At 43.8% G+C, this 22780-nt stretch overlaps 1 protein-coding gene across 1 annotated transcript in view; it reads right to left on the bottom strand.

Annotated features, from left to right (window-relative positions):
* CEP295 (centrosomal protein 295) overlaps positions 1-1858 on the bottom strand; it is a 43448-nt gene extending 41590 nt beyond the window's left edge. The window contains 2 exon segments of the mRNA XM_053969793.1: positions 240-373; positions 1851-1858. Coding sequence (XP_053825768.1) covers positions 240-347 — 108 coding nt within the window. The 5' untranslated portion in view covers positions 348-373; positions 1851-1858.
* Between the last annotated feature and the right edge of the window lie 20922 nt (positions 1859-22780).

Here is a 22780-nt window from a genome sequence, read left to right as displayed (position 1 = left end):
AAAAGACGTGTAGATGTGGCACTTAGGAACATGATTCAGTCGTGGACTTGGCAGTGCCAGATTAATAGCTGGACGTGATGATCTCAAGAGTCTTTTCCAACATAAAAAATTCCACCATTCTACAATACTATTACCTTGAAATTTAGCTTACAGGAAATAATCTTTTCAGTTACTTTTCTTCAATTATTTGTTACATCATCAAATGAAATACAACACATGGAAAAATACAACAGGCATACCTGCTGTAACCTTAGTTTTCTTCTTCTTTCGTATTCTTCTTTCAGAAACATGGCTTCTTCATTAGGACTAAGCCTCAATGTCCCAGCTGTTGCAAGTTTCCTCTTCATCTTTGGATATGCTGAATAATCAACTTCTATGACAACAACGTAAAGAAAAAGAGAAATCGTGCATAAATGACACTGGCAGAACAGCTATAAAAACAGGACACTGCCATAACGTTGTCAACTCTATCATGGTATCTGCATGTGAGAGCTACAACTGTTCACATCTGTCCCAACTGGAGGCTGGAGCTGACATCTCAGAAGCCTTTTCCAACCTTAATGACTCTTAACTGTAATCAACAGCGTTGGCTCTGTCTTCGTCACAGTCACAAAAGATAATGCTTTTGAACTTCTTTGAGCTATGTACCAAACACTGCAACAGTATGACATTCACAGTCTACTCTGCCGACCAGCCACCAACATTTGCAAAGTGAAGAGTGAACATTATTCCGCTCCTGGGAAGATTTAAAAACACAAACTACTGAAAAGCACACCCCACAGTAAAGCAGGTTGGTCAGATAATTTGTACTGAAATACTCTCGTAACTGTTGTAGAGAAGAGGTAAGATACAACAGCAATTTTGTTGATGTTTTTGGCTACACTCCAAGGTTTTCTGCTGTACAGGCTCTGAAACTCTAGCAACAGCCTGCGTACCAAGCATTTCATTGGAAAGCTGAAAGTGCTCACTAACGATTTTTTATTCAAGTTTTCCTAAGAAGACAAATTTCAAATTATGTTTCCTTCAAAATTTTACTGTGAAAGTCTAAAATTCCCCTCCTCCCAAACCAAGTAGGATTTTTACTGAATATTTAAATATTTATAACCCTGAAAATATTCGCACAAAACAAGCAAACAAAGACTTTCAAAAACCACTGTTTGATTCTAAAAAAATCTAGTGAGAGTTTAACCAACATATCACACCTGGAAATGATTACTTCCAGCATCATATATACTGATCTTGGTACATTTAGAGACACAGTATCACAGATAAAACAGCAACACTGTAAAGAAATCAGGCGAGATGTAAAGCCGAAGATCACTTTCGGTTATTAAAGCAATGAATCCCAAGCTCTTTACAGCATAATAAGGGTCAGTAACATCCTGGATCCTGCCAGCCCTCCCTTAGTCACCCGATGAGCTACAGAAGTTTATCACGGCACAAAAGTAAGTAGCAAATTACTACATTCTCTCTCACACGCACACACTCCTCCTAAAGAGAGGAAAAATGTACAGGATGACCAATGCAAAGCCTGGATCCAAAGGATAACAGTAGAGGCAGAGAATGCGAACGCCGCGCTTGCCCGGACTCAGCCGCAGCACAAGGCCAGCGGTGCGGGGCGGAGAGGGCCCAGGGTCCGCTCGGGCCGCTCCCGCCAGTCACCGGGAGCCCCCGCCGGGGCCGCACCTGGACCCGCCCGAGCTGAGGAGGGGTGGTGCGGAGGGAAAAGAAAGTAAAACAGCGGGGAGGGAAGGGGAGGGGAGGGGAGGGGAGGGGAGGGGAGGGGAGAGCAGAGCAGAGCAGAGCCGAGCAGAGCCGAGCCGAGCCGAGCCGAGCGACTCCTCCCGCACCCGCCGCCGCCGAGACGCCAACGGCCGCCGGCCCCGCCACGTGACCCCGCGCCCCCAACGAGCCGCCAATGGCGCATGCGCCGCCGTCCGCCCGGCTGCCCAAGCCCTGCCCCCGTTCCCTTGTAGCCAATTGGAACTTGGGACGGCGGCGGAGGGCGCGCGCGCCCAATATAAAAGCGGCGCTGTGGGGGAAGAAGGCGTTTGTCCCCCAGGGCGTGCCTGGCGGTTCTTCTGTGCCGGTCAGCCTCTTCCCCGTGGCCGATCTAAGTGTGGGCAGTGCCTTACTCACTTTAACGTGGCGAACTCAGCGCGCACGTGGGGAAATATATGCAGGGGAGGGGTTCGTCACCACGGCTTCCTCACAGCACCGCCCCAGGAGCCCGCATTTGGAGTTTCCAAGTGCTCGCGTGGGAGGGGCACTCACTAGCCAGGCTTGAAATGCTGAGAGAGCGGAATAAAAGTGAATCCTGCTCGTTCTGCGTCACTAGTGTTGCTCTTACGCAGCTTCCCTGTTCAGAGCTCTTTTTGGTTGCACTGTGTCGGTAGAGGGAGTATCATAGAATTATAAAATGGTTTAGCTTGGAGGGGGACTTCGAGGATCATTTAGTTCCAAGCCCATTCAGGCTATGGCAGTGCCCCTGTACATGTAGTGCTGCTCTGCCTCATCTTCTAGGCTTGCACATGGCTTCCGCAGTAGACACATCTGTGTTGCTGCTTCAACCTTGCAGCTAAACCTTTCCTTTATAAACCTAGTTTTTAACTAACGTCAACCCCTTGTAAATTTGATGGTATACTTGCTTCTTTGCTGGCAGCATGTAGTGACAGGACAAGGGGGGTAATGGGTTTAAACTCATTAAAAGAAAATCCTATTTAAAGAGAATAGGTTCAGATTAAACATTAGGAGGAAGTTCTTTACTGTGAGGATGGTGAGGCACTGGCACAGGTTGCCCAGAGAAGCTGTGGCTGCCCCATCCCTGGAAGTTGTATCCCCCAAGACCAGGTTGGGTGGGGTTTTGAGGAGCCTGGTCTAATGGAAGGTGTCCCTGCCCATTGCAGAGGGGTTGGAACCAGATGATTTTTAAGGTCCCATCCAATCCAAACTATTCTATGATTCTTCCTCATGCTTCACGTTTCTTTCTAAAAGGAACCATTTATAATATGTGTAAGATTTGCAGTAGCTGGGATTTGAAAGTGGAGACATCAGATATCCTTGATTTATGAGGAATGTAAATGTTATTTGTATTGAAGGATTTCTGACACACATACAAATGAGGCAAGAGAGGCTGTGTTAGTCTGTTTCTTTGCATGGAGCACATTCCAAGGGTCTGAGCTGCTGCTACAGAAACTAAAGAAATGTTTGTGACTTAAAACAGACCAGGAACAAAGCAGATAATCAATTGTCTTGAGATGAAACTTGAGTGCAAAATATAGCTACTTTTTTGGCAGTTTCTAATAGAAAAAGAAAAAAAAAAATTATGCTAGGAACTAGCTGTCATAGTAACCCACCACATTGTGCCCTGCAGGACTGAAACCAGGAGGGCTGAGATTACTCTGTAAAGCTTATGGTTTGGTGCATGCAGATGCATGGCTGTACAGAAAATAGACTAAAAAAAATACAGAATTGCAAGAGAAAAGACGTCAGCATAAGGAGAAGAGGTAACATAACAGTTTAATGTGCTTTCTTCCCTGCCTTCTGCATTTCACTGCTAAACTACCTTCTTGTTCACAGACTTTTGCTTTCTGACAAGTGCCTGCAACTTGTGCTGCAAGTGCTTCTGACAAGTGCTGCAAACTACTGACTGGAATAGCTGGTACCACGTTAATACCTGATTGTACATTAGACATGCAGTTGCTTCACAGTATGCATATTGAATAAATTAAACTTGAGAAGTGCACTTCCAAATGTGTTTTCTAGTCTTCTTATTGGATTTTTTTTTGTCCTTCAGCATTTTCATTATGGCAGTGCTCTCCTCAAAAACATCACTTCCAAATAGCTTTATCCTGCAGGTCAGCAGGTGAAAAAAAAGTCAAGATAGTCTATTAAGAGAGTAATTGAGATTATGGATTTTAATCCTCTATTTATAAAATGTGAAAGAGGTCAAATATACGCTCCTCAATTATACTGTTAAATAAAAGGGATATTATGAAACTGACATGTGCTAGGTAAGAATTTTGTTTCAAGGGTGCTTTCTGTCATTGTCAGAATTATTTCTGCTACTGCTTAATTTACATACATATACTGAAAACCAGGAATTTTAATACTGTAATGTTTTCTACTTTTTACTACACACACTTGAATGACAGTATTACAGACCTGCATTAATTCCTTCCCCCTGTGAAGTAGATGGTGTTCCTTTTATAAAAGGCGAATAGTGATGCAGCAGTACTGGTGCATTTAGTCAGGGATATATAAAACTGGAGGTACTGAGCTTCAATTATTGGTCACATTCCTCTTAAGGAAAAGAAATTACACTTGCAGGAATTATCTACAAAGTCCCAAGATAGCTGCTGGAAAATTTGAATTTCTTTTCAGAAACAGAATGCTTTTCATATGTATAAAGTGTCTCAGAGTGAATTTATGTGAAAACACAGATTTGAAAGAAATCAGATTAATTTAATGCATTTGAGGTTGAAGAGGGCTTGTATGACTGTGAAAGCCACTGATGAGTTGGCCTGTAGTGCACAGTCAGGAGCTCAAATCACAGTACAGACCTTGTGCTGTTTCAGAAAATGTCTTTTGAGAGCAGACTGTTTGTACTTCCCTATCACAGAGGAGGCTTATTCCATCAGTAGATGAACCATTGCAAGAGATTTTGGCACAGGCACCTTGCCTTGGTGTGCTCTGTGGGGCCGTTTGGTCTGAATGTGAGGTCCATGAGGCTGGAGGTGACCTTGTGTGGCCTGAGAGAAAATATTCCCTGTCTCATGGGCAGGTTGAGCAGACCAGCATCAGCAACTTATATCTTTTACTACCACAGGAACACTTGCTCCTTTCTTCATCAGAAATTCTTTCCCGTCCACTCATGTCTCTCAGTTGCACAAGGGAAAGATGACTTTGCAGGCTTTTCTGCATCTTTAGCAGGAATTTTAAAGGTTTTATAGGTTTCTACAAGCTAGTAATGGAACAGTACAAACACTTGACAGCTCACCCTTGCAAAGGACTTGGCACCCTGCACAAAATAAGTATTCTCCTTGAAAAACCCTGAAGGAAGAGCTTTTAAAACCGTGTCACATTCAGACACGAAATTCCCCTGCCCTGAGTCCTCTAACATATCATAATACATTACTGCAGTTTTCTGCTTCTAGTCTACTTCTTGCTGATAACTGAAGTATCAGAATGAAATGAGAATTTATCCCAGTCTGAATTGGCCTTTCTCTGCATTCAGTATTCCTCAATGTCACATTCCACACTGTCATATAATCTTAAAAGTTCCCCTATGGTTCATTTTGGTTTGATGTGTGATTACTTCTCCCATGCTGTTCTTTTTAGCACCTGGCACCTGATGTCTAATTACCGTGACCGCCAGGAGCTGACAGGATGTGGTTTTACAAATGTTTGTAATCCTCCAGTTCATAAATTTTCAAAACTGCAAAGAGCTTTTGTTAAATAGTTTGCAATAAGTACGTTCATGTGTAAGCTGTGCAAAAAGACACGGAGTTTCCTAAGAAGGAAGAAGGGCTAATCTTTATTTTTGAGGCTGACTAATCTACCATGGTCAGCTTGTGCAAGCACAGCCTATAATAGTTTCTGCCTGAGACTGATTTGGAGATAAATTTTCTTGACAGATGTGGAAGAATAGCTTTTGTTATTATACTCCATGTCATGTAATAGAAAGCTACAAAGCTACACTTTTCAGTACCAAAGCAACTGTATGCAGAGCTGTGCCTGTATAAATTCTCAAGGTGCAGATTCTTTCCAAAAAAAAAAAAAAAAAGAAAAAAAAGATGCTACAGTTTAAAAAAAGAAAAGAAAAAAAGAAGTAAAATATGAAGAATAAAAGGCTATGTAGCTGGCAAAAGGATAATTATGTATAATTAAATACAGTGTACATCCTAAAATTATTGTTCTGGAAGAAAATGTCTGTAAATTCAGATGTGGTTTTGGACATATATGGTGGTGTCTTACAGACAAAAAAAAAAAAGGCAGGCTGTCCTATGACAGTGATCTAGAAGCTCTTATTAGGAAATCAGGCTCATTCTCTGTCACAAATGCTCCTGGAATTTCACCCAGCATCCTTGGCCCAGCTTAATGATTTGGGTCACTGGAAAACAACCAGCCTTGGGGTGGTGAGAGTAGCAACAAGTGACTAAGATCTTATCATTCATGCATGAACCACTGTGCTGCCTGAGGTCATTTTAAAATGGGCTCTCAAAAAATGAAGTCTCCCAAACCTTGAAGTCAACAGAACTGAGCTGGATTCAGACTTTTACAGACAAAAATGAGCCTTGTGTACCTGTTGTATATCCTCAGAACCAGTCTGCCTAATTACTCAGTGATGCCAGCATGTGTAGACTTCTACAATGAAAACTTAGTGTGTGCACATTCATTTGCTAATTTAATTCTTGTAACCTGCATTCACCTTCTAAAATATATGGGAACCATACACAGAATTTTCTCCAGTTCTTAAAATACGCATAGTAACTATGTGCACTAATAGGCCAATTATGCTCAGTCCAGTGAGTTTACAGCTGGTCTTTGCCAGCTTTTCTCAACTACTGTGCCATATCTTGTTTGGCTAACCTTCCTGAGCTGCTTCTTCTAATATCTACTTCTATTCAATTTCAGAAACTATATTGAATATTCCTTTCTTTATTGCAGGTAGTTTCAAGCAGAAACCTGAATTTTCTGACATTTTCTTTAAATAACAGATTCTACTCCAGCAAGATCTCTTAAATGGCTTAAAATTTTGTGTTGTAGGGAAAGCCCTCCTTATGTGATGAAAAATGCTTTTTTAGTTTAGTCCTACATTGTCGGAACCCAAGGTGTCCCTCAGACACTCTTGGATGTTCTGGGCCCAGGGCAGAAGCCTCTGAGACCCTGGCAGGCGGCCAGGGACCCCTGTGGTCTTGAGCTTGACCCATGGAACAATTTACCAACCTTGCAGGAAGAACAAGAAATCACAAAAGTTTAGATATTATAATAGAAGTAGTCACAAGGTGAAAGGTAGGATTTTTGAGTGCTGTACAGGGGGGTTTTAGGCCTTGTACAGGGGGGTCTGAGGTTTGTACATGGGGGTCAGAGGTTTTAAGATGGAGGGATTTGGGCGTGCCCTGTCCTCCTTCTTTCTTCTTCCTATTCTCCATGTTCTTGGTGATGTTGGCACTCACAGATTGGTTTAGAGTAGAAAGTCACTGTTTAACATAGGTAGTAGGCATTGGGAAAAAACTATAAACACCTAATACGTAATGTGTGATATAAAAGACGGCACCCTCCCTTCGGGGAGGAGAGAGGGGGACAGCCAGAGACGGGGACAGACAGAGTCAGGGACAATGTCAGGGAGTCTGTGTGCCTTGAGATAATATGCAATAAACTACCTTGAGACCGGACGACTGAAGACTACTGAGTCTTTCTTTGAAGGCACGGGTTGGAGGAGAGACTTTACCACCATCCGGAGTCACCCAAATCCGGGGAAGACTCCGGCACCTGGCGTCCCTGGGTGGGCACTGACAAGAGACTAATTTACCAGACGACCTCCAACTTCCACCCGAGAAACAGGCACACCCCGAAGACTCCGAAGAGAGAGAGAGCGGACAGCTCCAGACGAAACATCCTGACCTTCACCAAAACAAATCATCCCAAGGACAGCCCGGAGAGGAGAAAAACCAGAAGCGCGCCTGGAATTTCTCGCCTGTGAGCTGCTGAACAGTAATCAGGATCATCTCCGGACCGACCTTGCGCTGACTCGGCTTTTGGTGAGATCGGTTGAGATTAAGAACATGGGGGGGGGATACTCCCAAGAGCAGATCCAAGTTTTGTCAGCCCTACAGGGGGTGGCATCCACACATCCTGTGGAGATGGCTCCAAAAGAGCTAAAGGCTCTGTTGTTGTGGGTGCGGTGTAATTACCCGCACACAGAGACACATCTCTTGTTCGAACCAAATTTCTGGCAAGAGATCAATAGGCATTTGCATTATCTGGCCACAAAAAGAGATAAGACTGCCGCAAAACTTTTACCTTCCGCGAGAATAATGTTAGAGTCGTTTTCACAACGCGGCAAGGGGTCTCTCGTTTTACACCAAATAGCTCAGGCTCCTGGAGGAGCACAGGGAGAATTGCCCAGCCAGCAGCACGGGGCAGCTCTCTTCACCACAGATCAAGAGGAAGCAGAATCGCTTCCCGTGGAAAAGCAAGGGGACGATTTTCCAGCACGCCCAGGATCCCCGGATTCCCACAGGTCCTCAGATTCCCCTGAGCCCCCAGAATCTCTAGGGTCCTCCGATGCAGAAACCCCTCAGTCGGTTGCAGATCAGCCGGGGATAGTTGTCACCCTCGGTGAGGGAGGAGATCGGGAATACCCCGAGTCTACACTCACAGGGGGGGGGGCTGTAGCAGCACAGGCTGGGGAAGGTGCAGATGGGAGTGTAGAACCCAGAGAGGAGGGGGAGCCGTCTCTCACAGCAGCGGCGGCGGGCAGTTTGCAACAGCCCGCGGTGCCAGGGAGAGCGGGGGGGACTGTGAGGGCAAAGGGGACCAGTGAGAAAGCGGGGGATGTGGGCGCGGCGGTCGTACGTCCCGAGGGTCCCGTGACGCGTGCCATGGCGAGAGCCCGCGCTGCCGCAGCGGCAGCCGCCCGGCAGGCACAGGGTGAAGGCTCCCAAACCACAGCAGCGGCGTTGGCCAGGCAGCAGGCTGAGACAGAGCGAAAAGCTATGGCAAATGCTCGTCTCGCGGCAGCGGCACCGCGCATGCGTGGAATGGAGAAGCGAAACCCAGAAGCCGGGGCGGGAGAGGGCACCTCGCGTGCGGCGGGCGCGACACGAGCACAGACGGGACGGAAGCGACGCGCTCGGGTTGTGGGCGTTGGCACAGAGTCAGGAGAGGCATGTCCCAGTGATGGGCAGTATGGGGTGGATATATCAGAGCCGGAGTGGGATCGGGAAGGTGGCGACGTCAGTCTCGGGGAGGATGAGAGCGCTCCCGAGATCGCGGCTGCGCTGGAAAGAGCAAGGAGGCGCGACCAGGGTCGGGGCGGGAGCGTCCACACCCCCGTGGTGACACAGGCAGAGATGGGGCGTGCCCAGGGTGCAAACGTTTGCCAGGGCACCGCCTCCACACCGTTCCCACGGCAATCGACTCATGCGCACTCAGCCTGTGCCCACAGCCAATCCCAGCCAGTCTCAGACATTGTGAAGCTGAAACAGTTGATACAGCGAGAGTCGACATCCCAGACTGCGGGATTTGCAAGTGTAAATCAATTGTTACAAGAATTGCACAGGGATTTATCAGAGATACAGATAGGGGAACAAACGTCCGAGTCTTTTGCAGTGCCGACCTCAGCCGGTCAGACGACAGCGCCACCCAGTGGCGGGACCGCAATATTGCAGGAGGTTTTGCCGGAGCCGGTTGCCCAAGCCATCGCGCCACCCAGTGGTGGGTCTGTAACATTGCAACACTTTTTTCCAGTTTTATATAAGAAGAAGTCTAGGGCGAGGAAGACTACACCTGCACGACAGCGGGAACCTCCGCTGATTCCAGAACGACATGAGACTCAGGACACTCCTGCTGAGGCGCAGCAACAGGATGATACTGGCAGCCGTGTGTTTTCCTCTGCAGCAGACGTTCCATTCTCATCCGCAAGCACCCAGCCCTCAGCCTTGCAGATGCCACAGATGTCGGTGAGTTCTGCTGCACCAAAGCCTCAATCACAACAAATAACTCCACTCTACAGGCAAGTACCCACAAAATTTCCAGCTTTACCGAACGCAAAGCTAGACTGGCAGGACATTCGAGCAGAATTAGAAAAGGAAAAAGGTTTATTGCAGGGCTCGGGAAATATCATGATGCCAGTGAGCTATGATGCTCAGGGACAAAACCCAAGGTGGGACCGCCTGGATCGTGATGCGATCAAAGACTTAGCCAAAGCCATCCGAGACAACGGGTTGTCATCACCGTACTTCAAACAAATGTTGAAGAGCATTTTTGGTATGTATGATTTAACACCCTATGATCTTAAATATCTTGCAACATCAGTTCTTACAGACACCCAGGCTCTTGTATGGCAAAAGGCATGGAGGAGATCCCTGGAGGAGCTGAGAGCCAGATACCAGGGCGGACCAAACGCGAACCTCACCATGGTGCAGCTTGCTGGTGATCCTCCCGAAGACGACCCGATTCAACAAGCGGTGAGGCTCCCACGGAACGTGCTCAGCGACATCAAGGAGGCGGCACGGAGAGCAATCCTACAGATTGCTCCGGCGGGAGTCCAGGACAACATCTACACGGAGATCAAGCAGGGTCCTTCGGAGCCATTCTCCTCATTTGTGGATCGTCTTTCCCAAGCAGTGGAACGACAAGTGGCCAATGAGGGGGCGAAACCACATTTGATCAAAAGCCTTGCGTTTTCCAATGCCAACCCGGAGTGCAGGCGGATCATCAGCCTGATGCCACATCAGGTCACCTTGGCAGACATAATAGAGGCATGCAGCAAGGTGGGGACACCACAGCATGTGGCATCCATCGTGAAAGAAGAGTTAGGAGAGCAGATTAAGAAGAGTGTCAAGGAGGTTCTTGCAAATTACACAAAGAACAGTGACAACACAGGGAGGCGATGTTTTGGATGTGGGGCACAAGGACATATTAAAAAGAATTGCCCACAATTTGCAAAATTCAATAAACCATCAGATCTTTGTCCCCGATGCAGGAGAGGAAGGCATCTTGCGAGTGAATGCCATTCGCAGACAGATGTGGATGGAAGACCTCTACCGCATTCGGGAAACGGGAAAAAGAGCGCGAATCATCGCCAGTGCGCTCCGACACAAATCATGGCGGTGACGCAAAACCAGCAGGAGCAACCCTCGGAGAAGAACAAGCAGATCCCCTCAGCAGAGCAATCTCCAAAATCCCCAGCGACCCAGACTTGGTACCGCCCGGATTCCAATGCGTGCTGGCAACCACCAAATTGACGTGTTTTTTGGACAACAGCCACACAGTGATACCCACGGGTGTAACTGGGACTTCCTGGAAAAGGCAAGATTTTTTGATAATGGCCAGAGACAGAAGCAGTATTCTTGGACTTGTTGTTTATCCATCCTTGATTTCAGCAAATTACAAAGAGGAGCTGATGGTCACGGCAAAAGCCCTTCAACCACCTTTGACGATTCCAAAAAATACACCGATAGCCCAAGCCACGGCTTTGCCGTCCCATGCAGAAAAACAAATTATGCCAGTGCTTAACAGGCAAGGCTTCTTTTCTAGTGATCAAGCGGAAGTACATGCATCCTGGGTGAAACATTTGAGCCGAGACCGACCCATCGTTACCTGTCGGTTGACTTGTAACGAAAAGACAGTCGTCATTACAGGGATGCTCGACACAGGGGCAGATGTTACAGTCATTTCATACGTTTTTTGGCCCCAGGAATGGGACTTGGCTGTACCTTTGGGTTCTCTCGCAGGCATAGGAGGAAGTTCTCTATGCATGCAGAGTGAGAACGCAATCGTCGTCACAGGTCCAGGAAGAAAAACAGCAATCATTCGTCCTTTCATTGTGCAAAAACCCATTACAGTGTGGGGAAGAGACCTCTTAGCACAGTGGGGACTGAGATTGGAATTGGATTTTTAACAGGGGTCACTGTGGCACTCACCACTTTGAAATTGACTTGGAAAACCAATGATCCTGTTTGGGTGGATCAGTGGCCCCTTGAACGAAAGAAATTGAGTGCATTGAGAAAGTTAGTCCAGAAACAACTGCAGAAGGGACACATCAAACCAACAAATAGCCCATGCATGAGAACAATCCTAGAAAATAGGGAACACAGATACTTTGTTATACATATCAGGGCGCATTCCTCATTTCCAGGGTTTTTGGCAGAAGGGAATGCTCGCGCAGATAAGCTCACGATGCCCATCTTACAGACATTGCCAGACATTTTTGAGCAAGCAAAATTGAGCCATGCATTCTTCCATCAAAATGCTCAAGCATTGATGGAATCCTTTCGCCTTTCAAAAAGCCAGGCGAAGGAAATCATCAGTGCTTGCCCAGATTGTCAACTTGTGCAGCCACCTGCATCCACAGGAGCAGTCAATCCAAGAGGATTGCAAAGTCTCCAGCTGTGGCAAACTGATGTCACAAAATACCCATCTTTTGGGCGGCTCAAAAACATCCATGTTTCAGTTGACACATTCTCAGGGGCAACATTTGCATCATTACATACAGGGGAAACCGCAGAACATGCCTGCAGACACTTTTTACAAGCATTTGCATCATTAGGAGTGCCACAAGAAATAAAAACAGATAATGGACCAACCTACACAGGCAAAGTGCTTGACAGATTCTTAAAAAGATGGGGAGTCAAACACATTTTCGGTATTCCTCATTCTCCCACAGGTCAAGCAATCATTGAAAGAACACATCATACCCTGAAATCCCTTTTGGATAAACAGAAAAGGGGGGAGGCAGGTGCAACACCTTATATGCGGTTGAACAAAGCTCTGTATGTGTTGAATTTTTTAAATGGCTCTTTCTCAGAGCCCACTCCACCAATTATCAGGCACTTCACGAACAACACGCAAGCAAAGCTAAGGGAAAATCCTTTAGTTCTGATCCGAAACCCAGAGACAGGACAAATCGAAGGCCCATTCACATTAATCACTTGGGGCAAGGGTTTCGCTTGTGTCTCCACAGGGCGAGGGCTGAAGTGGGTGTCAGCAAGGCACGTGAAACCTTATCGGATGCAGACGCAAGCAGACGCGGATCCAAGAAGCAAAGACACAGGCACGCAAACGAAGGCAGACGACGACGCTGCAAACATCTCATCAGACAACGATTGACAACTCAGAGACTTGGGGTTCTTCTTGGGACTCGAGTGTCATTCGGGTGTTGCTGCACTGCAAGGTGTCTCGCAGAGAGTGAGGACATGGGCATGGGGTTCAGACAGATAGTGTTCATGTGCTTCATTCTTTTGCCTGTTGCCATGAGCAATAGGGCACATTTTCCCATGAGACAGCCAAAGGGAAATGTGTGGGAAACTTTGGCAAAGGCAGCAGGTCTGGACAGCATTTGTCTGACTCATTCAAGGCCAGGGAAACCATTCTCGACATGTTTGGTAGGTGTGCCGGTGAAGGAATGGCCGATCCCAAAGAACATCCCTCCAAAGGTTCTGAAATCTTTTTCGGATCCTATGAAAGGATGGCATGTCTGGACACAGTTCCTTCCTGTGGCTCATTTCGAACCCCAGGAATTGGACATCTTTGGGTCAACAAGAATGAAATTTTGCATCATATTCAACCCATCGGGAGTGACAGAGACAGATAACCACACGATAGATGTCACTCCAAACCAGCTCTTTTACAGAAATGCATCATCCTGGTGCAATTACACCAAGATGATGAGCAAACTATCCCTCCAGAATCCAGCCGTTTTACCAAAAGGAATTTTCTTGATTTGTGGGGACAGAATTTGGCCTGCTATCCCTGCAAAAATCAGGGGCGGTCCATGCAGCATTGGAGAACTCTCATTGATAACACCCAATTTGAAAATGTTGAGGGAACAGTCACACAGGAAAATAAGATCCATTGAACAATATGGCCCAAATTGTGATGATGAGGTTTATACCTGGAACAAGGCTCGGGGAATTGCAGTAGCAATTTTCTCACCCCAAGCAGCATCGGGGGTGGCCTTGACACAATTGGACCACATGGCGTGTTGGTTGAGCAAACACACTCGTGCCGTTTCCTCTGCACTGAGCGACATGTTAACAGATATCGACAGTGCGAGACAAGCAACACTTTAGAACAGGGCGGCAATTGATTATTTGCTGCTATCACACGGACATGGGTGTGAAGAATTTGAGGGAATGTGCTGCATGAACTTGTCTGATCATTCGAAATCTATCCATGAAAACATAAAACAAATGCAAAATAGCATCAACAAATTGCAAAAGGTTACAAGATCATGGTGAGATGACTTCATCAACCTTTTTAATCTCTCACCATTGTGGAGGGAGCTTTTGAAGATAGCATTTTATATTCTTACAGGGTTTCTAGTTCTCCTGCTTGTTCTGCCGTGCATTTTTCTATGCACTCGGCGGGTCATGGACAAAGTGGCAAGACAGGTCTTCTTGGTGCAAACAGGAGGGGGAGATGTCGGAACCCAAGGTGTCCCTCAGACACTCTTGGATGTTCTGGGCCCAGGGCAGAAGCCTCTGAGACCCTGGCAGGCGGCCAGGGACCCCTGTGGTCTTGAGCTTGACCCATGGAACAATTTACCAACCTTGCAGGAAGAACAAGAAATCACAAAAGTTTAGATATTATAATAGAAGTAGTCACAAGGTGAAAGGTAGGATTTTTGAGTGCTGTACAGGGGGGTTTTAGGCCTTGTACAGGGGGGTCTGAGGTTTGTACATGGGGGTCAGAGGTTTTAAGATGGAGGGATTTGGGCGTGCCCTGTCCTCCTTCTTTCTTCTTCCTATTCTCCATGTTCTTGGTGATGTTGGCACTCACAGATTGGTTTAGAGTAGAAAGTCACTGTTTAACATAGGTAGTAGGCATTGGGAAAAAACTATAAACACCTAATACGTAATGTGTGATATAAAAGACGGCACCCTCCCTTCGGGGAGGAGAGAGGGGGACAGCCAGAGACGGGGACAGCCAGAGACGGGGACAGACAGAGTCAGGGACAATGTCAGGGAGTCTGTGTGCCTTGAGATAATATGCAATAAACTACCTTGAGACCGGACGACTGAAGACTACTGAGTCTTTCTTTGAAGGCACGGGTTGGAGGAGAGACTTTACCACCATCCGGAGTCACCCAAATCCGGGGAAGACTCCGGCACCACATTATTAGTAAGCATTGTATTTTCAGCATGTAGTAAAGGTGAAAGGAGAAAACTAAGGTTTTTTCCTAATTTCAAAATGGTTACTTTTTCTCCAACCTAATTTGACATATTCTGTATTGTTTGCCCCCTCCATTTGATGGATTATGTTTATTACATTTTATACAGGAGACATGGGATTTTTCACAAGCTTCAGTTTCTCTCAAATAGGTGTCCAAATGCTGTGCCATAAACAAAAAAAATAATGCAAAGACATCCTGAAGAATAGCTAAGTCTCCAAAGAAGAGGTTTAATTAAGGTTCTGGATAAAATCATAAAAAAATGAAATTGTCAGGACCTGACAATATATTGACCAATTCAAGCACAGAAGCCCAGAATCCTTTTCGGTGTCTTAGTAGTCATTTATACATAAAGCAATTAAAAATGTGTGTTAGATACTCCCTTTCCTTCATGCTGGCTTCTGCTATCTCTCTCACAACTCACCTGTACAGTGGGTGACTTACAGGATATGATACAGGATGCAGGTCTCCTCTTGGGAAAGTACATGTCATTATTCTTGGAGAGCTGTTATAACATCTTAATATTGTTTATGAAATACCAGCAAAAGTGTTCACAGTGTAAAAGAGTGGATCCTGGTTTGATCAAGACCTTCATGCTGTAAATCAAAGAGACTATATGATCAGACAGACTTGTGATATAGCAGATTATGCTTCTACTGCAGATTAACTTTGATGTTTTCTTTAGTAGAAACTGATTATATAGATGAAGTCATTAAAAGGCTTTAGAGTTGAAATATGTTTCAAAGAGAACCTTACAAAAAGAATGGGTGGTGAAGAAAAATTTACAAGAAGTGAGAATGAATTTGCACCAAGAGAAGACATTTGGAAAAGCTGAAAAGGGAACAAATGAGTTGAGAAGAAAGCAGTGAACAGGGAGCAGTGATGTACTGGTTCTTACTGCTCCCATTTTACTCTTTAACAGAAACTAATCTCTCTAAAGACATGGAGACATTTTCTGTCATAATTTTGCTAAATATTATAGAAACCAAGGAACTGTGAAAGAACAAAGGGTCTTTCGTGATTGCAAAGACTTAAACCTAGAGTCAAGTCTGAGGAAAACAAATGCATAAGGAAGCTATTGATAATTTATATACTAGTTTGGTAAACCGGAGTCTTTGCTTCTGTTTTCTACAAGACAAGAGATTTTTGTGCCTGTAATGCTGGCTTAGGCATTTTGGGATAGATCTTGTAAATGGAACTAAGTCCCAGAATCTTGATCCTGAAAAGCCTTGCTAAGTTACTAAAGTCTAGAAGCTGTTAACATTTTTCAATGCTAAAGATCCATGAGCTTCTTGCTGATCTTCATATGCCCGAGCTCTTCTAATGTTGACAGGACAGAAAGGCTCAGAATCTAAACTTGAACAAGATTCAGGAATTATGTCCTTTTTTATATCTATAGATATATATATATACATCATCATCTAGTGTACTCAAGAAGGCTTTTTTGGTTTTTCATGTGGATTCCAGTATTTAGTAGATGTCTGAGGCTAAAGATACATATTCTGAAAATCATGTCCCTACAGATCAGAGAGGTAGAATTCAAGATATATTCCTTTTCTCAGTATTTCATATAAGGCAGCTGGACAGCTGCTCCTTTGACTTTACATGGTTCCCTAATGGTGTGCTCACATCTTTAGATCATACCTCAAGGTTCCAGCAAAGCCCAGGTGATGTACCCACCAGTATGAGGCTACATCAGCCCTAAAATTGGAGGCATCTATTGAATCTAACCCTTTGTTTCAGACATTGAAGTAATCCTGAAGTCAGTAAAGGGGACAGCAGCAGTAGCAGAGACATAGGCAGCAGTATCATTTGGTCCAGTAATGTTCTTGGTAGAGCAAAACCACTTTTTCCCCCACTGGTCTAATAAAATTGCCTCAATCTGCTTCTTTAGGTGATCTATGCTCATCTGGAATTTTATCACTGTCCTTTTTAGAGAATAATTTAATTTTTTACATTTATAGAGGCAAGGTAATAACCTTAGATTTACATAGAGCTAATTTCTTTTTTTGTGAGTGGGTTCTACAGGATGTGAGCAATTAAACTTCTGTGGGAGGATACAGGAAACATGATTAATGGATCAAAGAGAGACCATCTAAGGGAAATGGGTATAATACCAAGGGAGATAATGTTCTATTTCATAATACTTATGCAAATATGCCAAATGTTGGAGAATTCAATTAATATATGACAAATGGATTCTCTGTGATGTAGAGTAAACACATACGGGGGAAACAATAAAGCTTTATTAAGTTCCTCTCAGATAGGCTGGGTTGCTTGGTCAGGCATCTCATTCCAGTGCAGGTGGCAGGGAACAGCCAGGCACAAATCAGTGAAAGACACAGATTGTTTGGATGAAAAAAGACTGACCAAGGTTGAATTCTTTGCACGCATGGCAAATCAGCACTTGTCAATGTGGTTAGGTCTGCTGCTCAGTCCTCTGCCAAAAGTTAAATTTCATTCCGTGGAAATGAACACTGGTTTAAGAATGAAGGAGATAGAATTAGACAATATTTATGTTCTTGAGTTTGTTTCTAGAAAAGCAACACTAGCAGAAAAAACAATAATCAAGGTACAACCAGATTGCCTGAGGTACTGGAAGACATTGGACTGGGACTCAAAAAAGCTGAGCTTCAGTGACCAGTATAAAATTAGGTTAATACTAATGCTATACAAAGGCAATGAATCCTTCGCGTGCTGCAGTGATGGGAGACACACAAATATGCAGATATACTGAAAACATAAGTTTCTTGTTTGCTTGCTAGCTACCACTGCATGTGGTATTTTAATCTCTAAAATACGAAAGATCCAATATGAGGTTTTGTTCTGAGAAATCCTGATCCACAGAGGGAAGGCATTTGACAAGTGTATTGAAGCATACTGTCCATTTCAGACCATTCAGATTGGGAACTGAGCTAACAAAATGTGACGAGAGTTGTGGAGGTAAGTACAAATCTCAAGTTTGTCCTTTGGTTGCAACTGCCCCATACTTTGCAGCCGGGAGCAATTCTAGTGACATCCCTTCAGTGCCTAGAGACAAGAAGTTGGGGAGAATACAAGAAATTAATCTTCAAAATCCCATGTTACACACAAAACCTACTCTTGGAGATGGCATGCCCCTACTTGACTTGGAAGCTCTCTCAACACTTGAAATGAGACTTCTGTGTATTGCTCTTTTCTGTGAAAGTAGGTGCCTGCTTGGTGAAAACAGAAGTCCACCATGATGCAACCAGAAATGACTATGTGAGCTATAAATATAAACTTAAATATATATCACATAAGGACTGTATTTTTTTCAGTGTAAAGCATGACAGCCAAGTTACCCTTTACAGAAGTGATGCTGCTTTTGCTTCTTCAGTCCTGTTGCTTAGTGGTCAAAGAAGTTACCCAGGGCAGTGGAGATTTGGGGTTAATCCTTAGCCTGAAAATGCCCTGTCTCAGGCTAGAAAAGTCTCTTAGGGGCACATCCTCTGCCAAAGAGGCTGCTGCACATCCAGGAATGAGACTGGAAAGAAAGCAGACAGGGCAGTGCCAGAGAGAAAAGTGAGGGGCCCTGGAAATCAGGCAAAGATTGAATGCTCTGCTGTGCTCTGAATGATCATTGCATTTTACATTAGGCAGTCATGAGATGAACTTTCAAAGTGAATGAATGAGTCGAGACTCCAGGTTAGGTTTGTCCTTCAGCCATTCCATTCATCTGGAAAGAATGAGCCATGCTTAGCTAGGCCATTGCAGTGGGGGGAAGGCTCTGTGCAGTGTATCCTGAGCAGAAAGAAGCTCTGAGGTGCAGGAACAGGGGAATGCTCAGACATCTGTAATCCTGAGAATCTCATACTGGCCAGCCACTAAGCCCTTGTGTAGCTGGGCTACACATTCTGGGCTACCCTGCATGGTGTAATTATTTTTTCCAGGAATATGGAGCTGACATGCATCATTTAGTTATTTGGGTTCCCCTGCTGAGCCCAGACTTTGTGATGCATAAATAGGCACTCTGGATCTCATCCTCACATTATTTAGTTGTCCATTTTCCCTTTGCTTTTGACTGTAGGGGAGGATATTAGCCCTATTTTCCACTTGCAAGGCATGTGTTCATTCATTTTGATTCACTACAGTCAAGTTACAAAATCTTAAAAATATCTTAATCTCTTCTACTAAGCCATCTGTTGAAATCAGGGAGAATAAATTTTAATAAAAATCGACTTTTCCCAAGTTTATGATTTCTTTTAACATGCAATTTTTCTGTGATCTTTGAGTTATTGCCTCTAATAGATTACTTCCCTGTTGTCAGGGCTGATTCTATCTCGAAGTGTATTAATTTTAGTTAAATGTATCTTGGCAGACATCCACCACTGGAATCAGTGCTGAACACCACAGAGTATTCTTTTAATTGGACATAAAACTCAGAGACTTTTTTCATATGATTCTTTGCTATACAGTGTGTACAATTAGATTTAATGAGCTCATTTTAAGGACAAGTTGGCCAAATCAGTGCTATTGCTAATTTATAGAGGCTACCAAAAAAGTTACTTGATTATTTTCTTTTCTAAATTAAAACTTTATAGGAAATATGGTTGCTTCTTTTCCTTTTAGCATGTGAATATACAAAAACCTAATTTTGGAAATAAAATGTTTTCTCAGTGTGTGATTTCCAATGGTTGTTGTAGAATTTTTGGGCTTTCCTTGCAATTGTTTTGGCAACAAAGGTAGGTCTAGCATCTTCTTATGTCATGGTAATAAACCCAGGCTGTGTATCATGATGAATGAGGAACCAGTAGCAGTGTGGCTCTCATGGCATGAATGGAACAAGCCAGCTTGAAATCCTGTGTAAACACTTGGCAGCTGGTGCCCAAAGCCACTCCAACTACACTGCCAGCTCAAGAGTTCCATGTAAAAATATTATTGGTTAATACAGAACTGGTTAACAATGTTTTTATCTGGAAATACCATCTCACTGGACACAGTCACATGGCTAAGACAGAAGGAAGCTTTAACCATTACTGTCTGTTTTCACCACTCCTTGCAGACTGAACAGAAACCTGAGCTGGTCTGTGCTGGAAAGATGTGTCCTACAGACCTAATTCAAGAGACCACAGCTGAACCCCTGGAAAGATTAGAACATGAGAGCTATTCAATCAGCCTCCTCTTCATTGCAGCACTAGTAGAGGGGATAACAAGAGGAGACTGCAGGTTGTTAGTAGAAGATGCAATGCAAAACGTCAGTGTTAACACACTGCTGAGAAGAGTAGCACCTGAAAAAAATCCAGGAGATCCCAATACCTGAGTTGGTCATTTATAAGGAAGAGCTCCTTGATGCTATTTTATGTGGTATCCTTCTGTCCTCTACCTTTAATCTAATGTCAGTGGATAGATGATGGGGGCTGGTAGGCCAAGTTTCTTTTTCCATGTGAGAAAGTGGGTATGGGAGAGGCTCTGTGGGATGCCTGCTGCTGGAAATGTGACCCCCACTCCTGCCCTTTTCTTCTCTGCAAGTATGCATGGCTTCCTCGCACCTCCTTCACCAGCTGCTTTGTTCAGGCGAGGCACTTGCCCCAGGGCCATCCCTTTCCACATCTGCAAAATGGGAATAATGCACCCATTTGTGAAAAATGCATTGAGAATTACCAGCATGAACCTCAGAACAGGGGTGGAAATTACTGCTATTGCAGTTTTGCATGCTCCTACTTGCTTTGTGACAGTGTCCCATGAGTGCTTCATAAATTGCTAATTCTGAGTTACTAAGAATTACAGTCATGTTTCTGTTTGCATTGGAAAGACATATACCAGGGCTTTCATGCTGCTTCTTACAAAGACACTTCTCATTTATATACAGAAATAATGAGACAGAAAAATGTTAAAAGGATTGCCTGAAAGCTGCAGATCACTTCTGGCAGTAATTATTTATCTGTCCACCATTTTGTCTGTGTATATTTTATTCTCTCTCAGTCGATATATAACAACAAATTAGTTTGCAGAAACAAAGCTTTTTATTATAAATTTACAATGTTCTCCTTGGATTGGTACACAAGCAAGCTGCATAGTATAGGACATATGCACATGCTATGCTTGGTAATCTTTTGGTGTTAATTTATTTACATGCATCTGGTTGCTTTCCTAATTGAATGGATCAGTCTTTCTTCCCTCCCAAATGAAAGAGATAATGTGAAAATTGTTTGAGATGTTGTAATGAAAGCCAATCTATCTTTAGCAGAGTGGGTTAAGCATGAGTACCTTGTGTGCTGTTTCTTTCACCTGCAAAGTACAAATTTTGCACTAACAATTAATTAGCATTTTACAGAGTCAACATTAACTAAATATCCTTGACATATTCCCCGAGAGAGGATAATGTCATTAACCTCTTTTACAGATGAGGAAACAATATTGGATTAGCATTGTAACTCCATTGACTTCTGTGGTGTTATTCCAGATTTACACCAGTAGAAATAAGACTAACTTTAGTCTTTGATATAATAAGTCATTTGTTCATGGTTATCTAGTCACAAAGCTGCACACTCAGGATGAGAAACTGAAAACATCCACATTTCCTTTGCTGCCATAGTAAGATTTTCTACTGATATAGCATCTATAAACCTTTATCTAGGATATTTAAAAAAAAACAAAACAACACACCACCAGAGTCTTACATCTTTCTCCTGCTCGTGTCTAGAAACAATTGTTGTGTCTAGAAAGGTCTGCATCCTGTGAAAATAAATGAACAACAATAAATTTTTAAAATAAACTTCTACTTTCCCAGAAATGTGAATGTTTTTTTCTGAGTAAATTTAACATCAGAAAAGAATTATGGGCTTCCAAAGACTGCCAATGAGCAAATAATGTAAGTTAAAGGTCTTTTTATATGCAAATACTTCATTACATTTGGGAAGATTTCTTATTTTCTCTCTCTCTTCATATTTTAATTGAAAGCAAAAGAACAATGAGACATCAGTTACTTCAATTTACTTATTAATATCAAGAATTCACTTTCACCTTCCAGAGTGCCAGTGCTACCTGTCAGCATTTGAGGTCTGGAGTAATGTGGGAGTCTGCTGACTTCTCTAGACAGAACGCTCTGCAGAAATTGGGGGTCTACACTATTTCTGATAAAACTGAACATTTTTTTTGCAACACGTGTTTGCTCACCAAATAACTGGTGGCAACAGCATTATTTCTGAAATGGTATAAGGTAAAAATGCTTAAAAATACAACTTTCATGTCTCCAGTTAAATTAGTTCTAATGTATAAAAATGCTCAGCTCTCTTTTATGATGGTCTTGCTGCAAGTGTGAGAACTAGAGCTGAAATTCAGCCCTACACAGAGGATTACCACCAAGCTTCTTCCCTAAGCCCCATTCAGAACAAGGTAAAAGTCCCACTCGTTAATCTCCTTTCTTGGATTGGCCCTTATGCACTGGCCAGTGTCACCTTACCACATCTCAGTGGTACCCTGAGAATTCAAACTCTTCTTGAAACCACGTTGGGAGGTAATTGTACCCAAATCTTGAGTATTCCAGATGAAACAGTATCACAGGAAACTCTGTCCCAATCTCCTACACCTCACCATTTATACAGAATTCTTTTGACAACAAAAGACAGTTCTAGGAACAGTTCTAAGATAAAACAGTTCTCTCCGTTCAGAAACAAGAATTTTCACATCCCCTCTCTTCAGAAAGTCTCATGGCTGCCACACTCTTCCCGAGATTTTCTTTTCGGACTTGGACAGAGCAAACAAGGACTGCTCCAACTCCTTCTGTATTCAATGGGAAAAATTCAGGTTGACTTCAATCAGATAGGTTCAGGTCCTTAATCTCCCTGAATGTACTGGAATTTGAACATGCAGCAAACACTGATAGTACCAGAGAAAAGAAGGATGACATAAAAATATTTC

The sequence above is a fragment of the Vidua macroura genome, chromosome 2 (assembly GCF_024509145.1).
Source record: "Vidua macroura isolate BioBank_ID:100142 chromosome 2, ASM2450914v1, whole genome shotgun sequence".
Classification (NCBI taxonomy): Eukaryota; Metazoa; Chordata; class Aves; order Passeriformes; family Viduidae; genus Vidua; species Vidua macroura.
Note: the sequence above shows the minus strand (reverse complement) of the source record. Positions and strands in the feature narration are given on the sequence as shown.